At 39.0% G+C, this 6,352-nt stretch overlaps 1 protein-coding gene across 1 annotated transcript; it reads left to right on the top strand.

The window, feature by feature from the left end:
* The first annotated feature begins 478 nt into the window (after positions 1-478).
* On the top strand, positions 479-5,756 carry LOC140770232 (3-phosphoshikimate 1-carboxyvinyltransferase 2). Its single transcript, XM_073111306.1, has 8 exons — positions 479-876; positions 1,158-1,402; positions 1,493-1,646; positions 4,107-4,321; positions 4,407-4,524; positions 4,620-4,830; positions 4,919-4,980; positions 5,068-5,756. The coding sequence occupies exons 1-8, from the start codon at positions 556-558 to the stop codon at positions 5,284-5,286; spliced, it is 1,545 nt and encodes a 514-aa protein (XP_072967407.1). The 5' UTR covers positions 479-555; the 3' UTR covers positions 5,287-5,756.
* The last annotated feature ends 596 nt before the right edge of the window (positions 5,757-6,352 follow it).

The raw sequence follows: 6,352 nt of genomic DNA, 5'->3' as shown, positions 1-6,352 counted from the left end.
CCTTGAAAAGCCCTAATAGATTCTTCAAATTCAATAATTTCAGAAACTTAAATTTTATTTAAATATTATAATATGACTATATTAAGTTGGTAGCAACCTATGTGAATTGCCTTCACTCTCGTTAATAAATTAATCCACCAGCAACGGCCCAATTGTTAGGCGTTGAAAGGAGACCGTGGACTCGCTTACCCGAGAGTTTAGTTAGTTGGACTCGGTAGGAAAAACTCGTGTTCAACGAACCACCTACCAAGAACTCCAAAGTCCAAACCCGATCACTGGAGCCCACCATCTCACCTACTCCCACTACCCCCAGCAACTACTTCATAAACCTTCCCCTATAACCAATTGCCACGTTATCTACTATCTGTCTCTTCGACAGATCCGAAGGGACAACGTACCCCGCTAACCGAAGGCCCCGTTGGTGGGGGGGAGGAACTGGGTGGGGGTTGGTGGGAGAACTCGACTATTTCTTTCGACCAAACTCCAAACATTCCAGCGAGAGAGGAGAGAGATACTCAGACCGAGAGAGAGAGAGAGAGAGAGACGAGACGAGAGATGGCGCAAGCAACCATGGCAAAGAGCTTGGAGGTGAAATCTACCCTCTTGGCGTCCCATTTCTCCGGAAATCGTGGGGCCCTTCCTCTCCCTTCTAATCTCCGCCTTCGATCCGGAGCCAAGCTCGGGAATTTTGGAACCCTAAGGATCTCGCGGAGGAAAACGATTAGGATTTCGGCCTCTTTGGCGGCGCCCCCCGAGAAGCCGTCGACCGTACCAGAGATCGTGCTGCAGCCGATCAAGGAGATCTCCGGGACCGTTGTGCTCCCTGGGTCCAAGTCCCTCTCTAATCGGATCCTTCTTCTCGCCGCCCTCTCGGAGGTGAGCTGGTTGATCTCTTCCTTGTGTGCGAATTTGGGTTTTTTGCTGTGGAAAATTGAATCTTTTTGGATTTTCCTGAGATTGGTCTCTGTTTTTTTTTTCCCGTAAATATTACGAATGATATGTAAATAATGTATCTTGTGTTTATAGTTAGAGGATTTCAAGATTTATATATGTTTTTTGGATATTAATTGGTTGGTATTATCTACACTATGATATTGTATATTTGGCCTGCTTTTCTATTTTAACTGATGGAATTGTCTTTTCTATATTTTGACCAGGGAACAACTGTAGTAGATAATTTGTTGAACAGTGATGATGTGCGTTACATGCTTGCTGCTTTGAAAACCCTTGGCCTCTCGGTAGTAGATGATAGTGCTGCAAAAAGAGCTACTGTAGTAGGTTGTGGTGGGCAGTTTCCTGTGGGGAAAGAGTCACAAGAAGAAGTGCAGCTCTTCTTAGGAAATGCAGGCACTGCAATGCGTCCACTGGCAGCGGCTGTAACTGCTGCTGGTGGAAATGCGAGGTCTTTCTATGTTTTCTTTTGGATTTGAGCATGTTCCTTTGTACAAATTCTGGTGCTTCTTAACTAAAAATGATTGCAATTGTATTTCAGTTATGTACTTGATGGGGTGCCCCGGATGAGGGAAAGGCCTATTGGGGACTTGGTTGCAGGATTAAAGCAGCTTGGTGCAGATGTAGATTGTTTTCTAGGCACTAACTGTCCCCCTGTTCGTGTCAAAGGATTCGGAGGACTTCCAGGTGGAAAGGTTTGTCTACGCTGACCTTGCATTGAGTCATGGCTTCTTTCTGGAAATGATTGCTAAGTTTTTTCTCCATTACGTCCTCACTCTCAAGAAAGCAATTTAATACTTGTACAAAATTTACTATGAACTGAATTTATTTTCCCTGTAATATATAACCATAAAGCATAACTCAATGTTTGTTAATACAATTATTTTATGATTTGTTCTTTAATGAAAGACTTCTTTGGAACTAATGATAAGTACTAATCCATCAAGTATTTTGCCACTGTTACAAATTTTAATTTGGATGTGCTTGCTTTCTATACCATTACATTTTTGGGTTCTTTCATACACTGGATTTATCCTGTTAAGTGCTGTTGTTTATTTTCACCCTTAAGTAGGTAGTGCATTATATGCTGGAATATCTATATGTTATCATGCTTATATCATCACTATCTTATTTGGTAAATCTTTCATGTTCATACCCTTTACATATTTTGTAACTTGTGATAGTGAATATATGGCAATTATATAAAGAAATACCATATGCAGCAGCCAAGGTTGAAGGATTGAATCCCTCTTACAATGATGTTAACTATAGTGAATCATTCAAGAATGGATTTATTTTGTATGTGTTGCTTGATGAAGAACTGTCGGATAAGTGGATAACTACACAAACTTACCATAAGACTGGGCATCGTTAAATTATACTTTTAATAGCTTATTTGAAGATACGTAATAATTGGACCATCTGAAAAATATTCATCATTGTGGATATTGGGTGTTCGTTGTCTTTTAAAGCTCATTTTTGTTTCCTACAAAGCTCGATATAGTGAATCATTCAAGAATGGATTTATTTTGCATGTGTTGCTTGATGAAGAACTGTCGGATAAGTGGATAACTAAACAAACTTACCGTAAGACTGGGCATTGTTAAATTATACTTTTAATAGCTTATTTGAAGATACATAATAATTGGACCATCTGAAAAATATTCATCACTGTGGATATTGGGTGTTGGTTGTCTTTTAAAGCTCAATTTTGTTTCGTACAAAGCTCGATAAAGAATTCCTAACACAGACCTGTGATCTTGATGTGAATTTATTGCTATCATTTTTTTCCTTGGTTTGATTGCTATTTCTTTTCTTTCTTTAGAAATACACCTTGGTTTCAACTTAGATACATTCCGCTCACTTCTCCTGGTTAAAATGCAGTCTCTTGGAAAATGCTGCCTTCCAAAAGGCATCATAATTTGAAGCAAAATGGGGTATACTTGTAGCATAATCATGTTGAGGATTTCTGCTTTGTAGTCCTGAATGTATAGATGATTCTGGTATTAGAAGACAAATTTAGATGTATAAAACTTTTATGATGAAAATCAAGTCGAAGAGAACTAGATAAGAGCTAAATCTGAGGAATTAGAATGTCAAATCCTACTTTAGGAAATAGAATTTACCTGAGATGTTGCACTGTTGTTTCAGAGGGAACACTGAGATTTTACTTTAAGTTGCCTTTTGCATTGTCCTCTGCTCCCCAAAGGAGAGTATTGTTTTGCAACCTCCTAACTTCAATTTTGTACTAGAAGAGGTGGTGATCAAACATACTGTTTTTCCTGGGACTATATTAGCCCATGAGGTAGTAAGTTTTTTCTTCCTGATGAGCTCACCTTGGCTCACACATTTTAACCAGTGCAAGCTACTTGTAGTCTGAAAAAATGATTCATCGAAATAATGAGTCACCCTCTCGCTTGATCCTTTCCTTTCCATAATTGAGTCTTCCATCCAACTTCTTCCTGACTGAGGATTTGAGGAGTAGGAGGAGAAAAAAGATGCCGAAAAAAGTTATCCCTATCCAATCTCTGAAAAAGTCTCAATTGTTTCGGACTTTCGATTTTTGGAGCTAGGTTCAACAATTCTTGTTCTTTACATTCTTCTTGGTGCGCATAGAGGGGGAGGTCATAAGCATCTACACCATAAAATTGATTTTCAACGGAATCAAAAAGAGTTCAATCCTGGCTCACGATTAATGCTAAGTTTCCATTTCTTAGTACCATGACCATATGATATCATATGTTTGTGAATTATACATACTATTAATCATACAACACTAGTCTGTAATCTTACTGCTAGCACCTGAAAGGTGTCAGATGTTCTGTTCACTTGTGAATGGTAAAACTCAAAGTTGAGAATACATGTGTTGAAAGATTGGGCTAATTTCTCTGAGCAATTGCTAGCTAAAATGGGGCCAGAAGATCTATGTCAAGCATAAAGCTAAGCAGGAGAGGGACTCTGCATAGAACAAATAACTATAAGGCTTTCTATGACTGCTCAAGCTGTTAATCTTACCAGAAACCTACAAATACCTATATAGCAAATTTTACAGGATCTTTTGCAGGGCATTTATATTACTTTCTAGATTTAGCTGTTGGATGTTTAGTTCATTATTAGATTGCTATCTGATTTGGATTCTTGCACCACTTCCTCAGGTTAAACTCTCTGGATCCATAAGCAGTCAATACTTGACTGCTTTGCTAATGGCCGCTCCCTTGGCTCTAGGAGATGTGGAGATTGAGATCGTTGATAAATTAATCTCTATTCCATATGTTGAAATGACTTTGAAGTTGATGGAGCGGTTCGGTGTCTCTGTGGAGCATTCTGATAGTTGGGACAGATTCTTGGTAAAGGGCGGCCAGAAGTACAAGTGAGTTTGTGAATTAGAATACAATCATTCGGTTAGATCATTGGCAACATATATCAATTCTTTTTTGTTGTTTCACCTGTAACAGGTCCCCAGGACATGCTTATGTTGAAGGTGATGCATCAAGTGCTAGTTATTTCTTAGCTGGTGCTGCAGTAACTGGGGGCACTGTTACTGTGGAAGGTTGTGGTACAACAAGCTTGCAGGTAATAATGTTTTCCTCTATCTGCGGTTCTTGAAGTTTGATGATATTTATTGACATTGCTAATTCTTCTCTCTACTGCTTATGAAAATAATACAGGGTGACGTGAAATTTGCCGAAGTTCTTGAGAAGATGGGAGCAAAGGTTACATGGACTGAGAACAGTGTTACTGTTACTGGCCCGTCACGAGATTCTTTCAGCAAGAAACACTTGAAAGCTATCGATGTCAACATGAACAAGATGCCTGATGTCGCCATGACTCTTGCTGTGGTCGCACTGTTTGCTGACGGTCCAACTGCCATTAGAGATGGTAAAACATAATTTACAGAGTTTGTTTCATAGCTTATGCAGATAATCCTGTATGTCTGACAGATTCTTTCTCTGCTTCTTTTATCTAGTGGCCTCGTGGAGAGTCAAGGAAACTGAGAGGATGATAGCCATTTGTACAGAGCTTAGAAAGGTATGAAAAACGTAGCTTTTATATTTGCTCTCTCTCTCTCTCTCTCTCTCTCTCTCAATTTAATTTGGTATGTTTATGTTGAACTAGTTGGGAGCTACCGTTGAAGAAGGACCTGATTACTGTATCATCACCCCACCAGAGAAGTTAAACGTGACGTCAATAGACACATACGATGACCACAGAATGGCAATGGCATTCTCCCTTGCTGCCTGTGCCGATATCCCCATCACCATCAATGATCCGGGTTGCACAAGGAAGACCTTTCCGGATTACTTTGATGTGCTCCAAAGGTTTACAAAGCACTGAACAAATCTCTAGCAGAGGAAGGAATTCGGCATCCAGTTAGCAAGCAGCCATGAATACAACATGGATAGCATGAGTCAGCATCGTCTTATGTTGTACGGTAAGACAAATGATTTTGCCAACACAGACCATTGTTTCGAACACTATGTTATTCCATCATCAATAAAGCCCTTATGGAGTAGTGTCTGTTAATCCGAAAGGTGATGCAGCTTGTTGTTTAGAAGTTAGAACTTGATTGATCTTTTATTCTGTTGTTAAGGTGTGGAAAACGGTTCATGTATTGTTGAAATTGTAGTTTTATGTTGATCTAGTTTGTTTCTGCACCTGTGCCGTGGATTAGATTGGGAGCTATTTTGATGGAAATGCTGAAATTTTCTCATTAGAGCTCCCTCAGAATCCACCAAGGCTAAGATGTAGCAAAAGACCAATAAGTATAACATATCCTCATCCAGTGAGGCAATCTTTCCAGTTAACAGCTTCCTACTGTAATAATGCAAAGTAAACAGTTGAGATACCCTAAATACTAATATTATTTGGTGGAAAATCTGGCGTGCTCACATTCACCATCATGAGAACATATGATTTTTCTATGGAAAAATCTTTCTCGTAAGAAAAAAAATATTTACAGATTTGATCAACCAGATCAATATATTGCAAAATTTCACTTACAACTGTCACCATACACATGCTGGGTGCTAGACACCATTAGAGGTGATCTCGGACAGGACGCGTTGAGTTTAGGAAGGGAGTTTTCAGGCAGACAGAACTTAAGCCTTTTGACTACAAGCCAACCCATCAATCACTTAGGTTGGATCGGGCTAGAATATTATAAACTTGTTACTATCCACTATGCTATGAGATATTGGGCTCGAGCCAAGTTTAATAAGCTAGGCATAACAGGCCTAGTACAATGGGATGGGTTATCAAGAATATTATAATATAACGGCCGTCCGTAAAAATATTTTAGTTTACTTTCATAAAAAAGGATACTTATAATATTATAATATATAGCGGTCTCTAATGAACCAAACTTTTGATGTATGACTTAAAAACCATAGGAATGAGTGGG

This window comes from Typha angustifolia, chromosome 11 (assembly GCF_048772165.1).
Source record: "Typha angustifolia cultivar Huaian chromosome 11, ASM4877216v1, whole genome shotgun sequence".
Taxonomy (NCBI): Eukaryota; Viridiplantae; Streptophyta; class Magnoliopsida; order Poales; family Typhaceae; genus Typha; species Typha angustifolia.
The sequence above is the reverse complement of the archived record's forward strand: the minus strand, read 5'-3'. Positions and strand labels throughout refer to the sequence as shown.

Coding starts and splice junctions, on each gene's coding strand:
- LOC140770232 (XM_073111306.1), top strand. CDS start 556: ATGGCGCAAGCAACCATGGCAAAGAGCTTGGAGGTGAAATCTACCCTC. Junction 1,647..4,106: donor GAGGACTTCCAGGTGGAAAG/GTTTGTCTACGC, acceptor CCACTTCCTCAG/GTTAAACTCTCTGGATCCAT. Junction 4,322..4,406: donor AAGGGCGGCCAGAAGTACAA/GTGAGTTTGTGA, acceptor CACCTGTAACAG/GTCCCCAGGACATGCTTATG.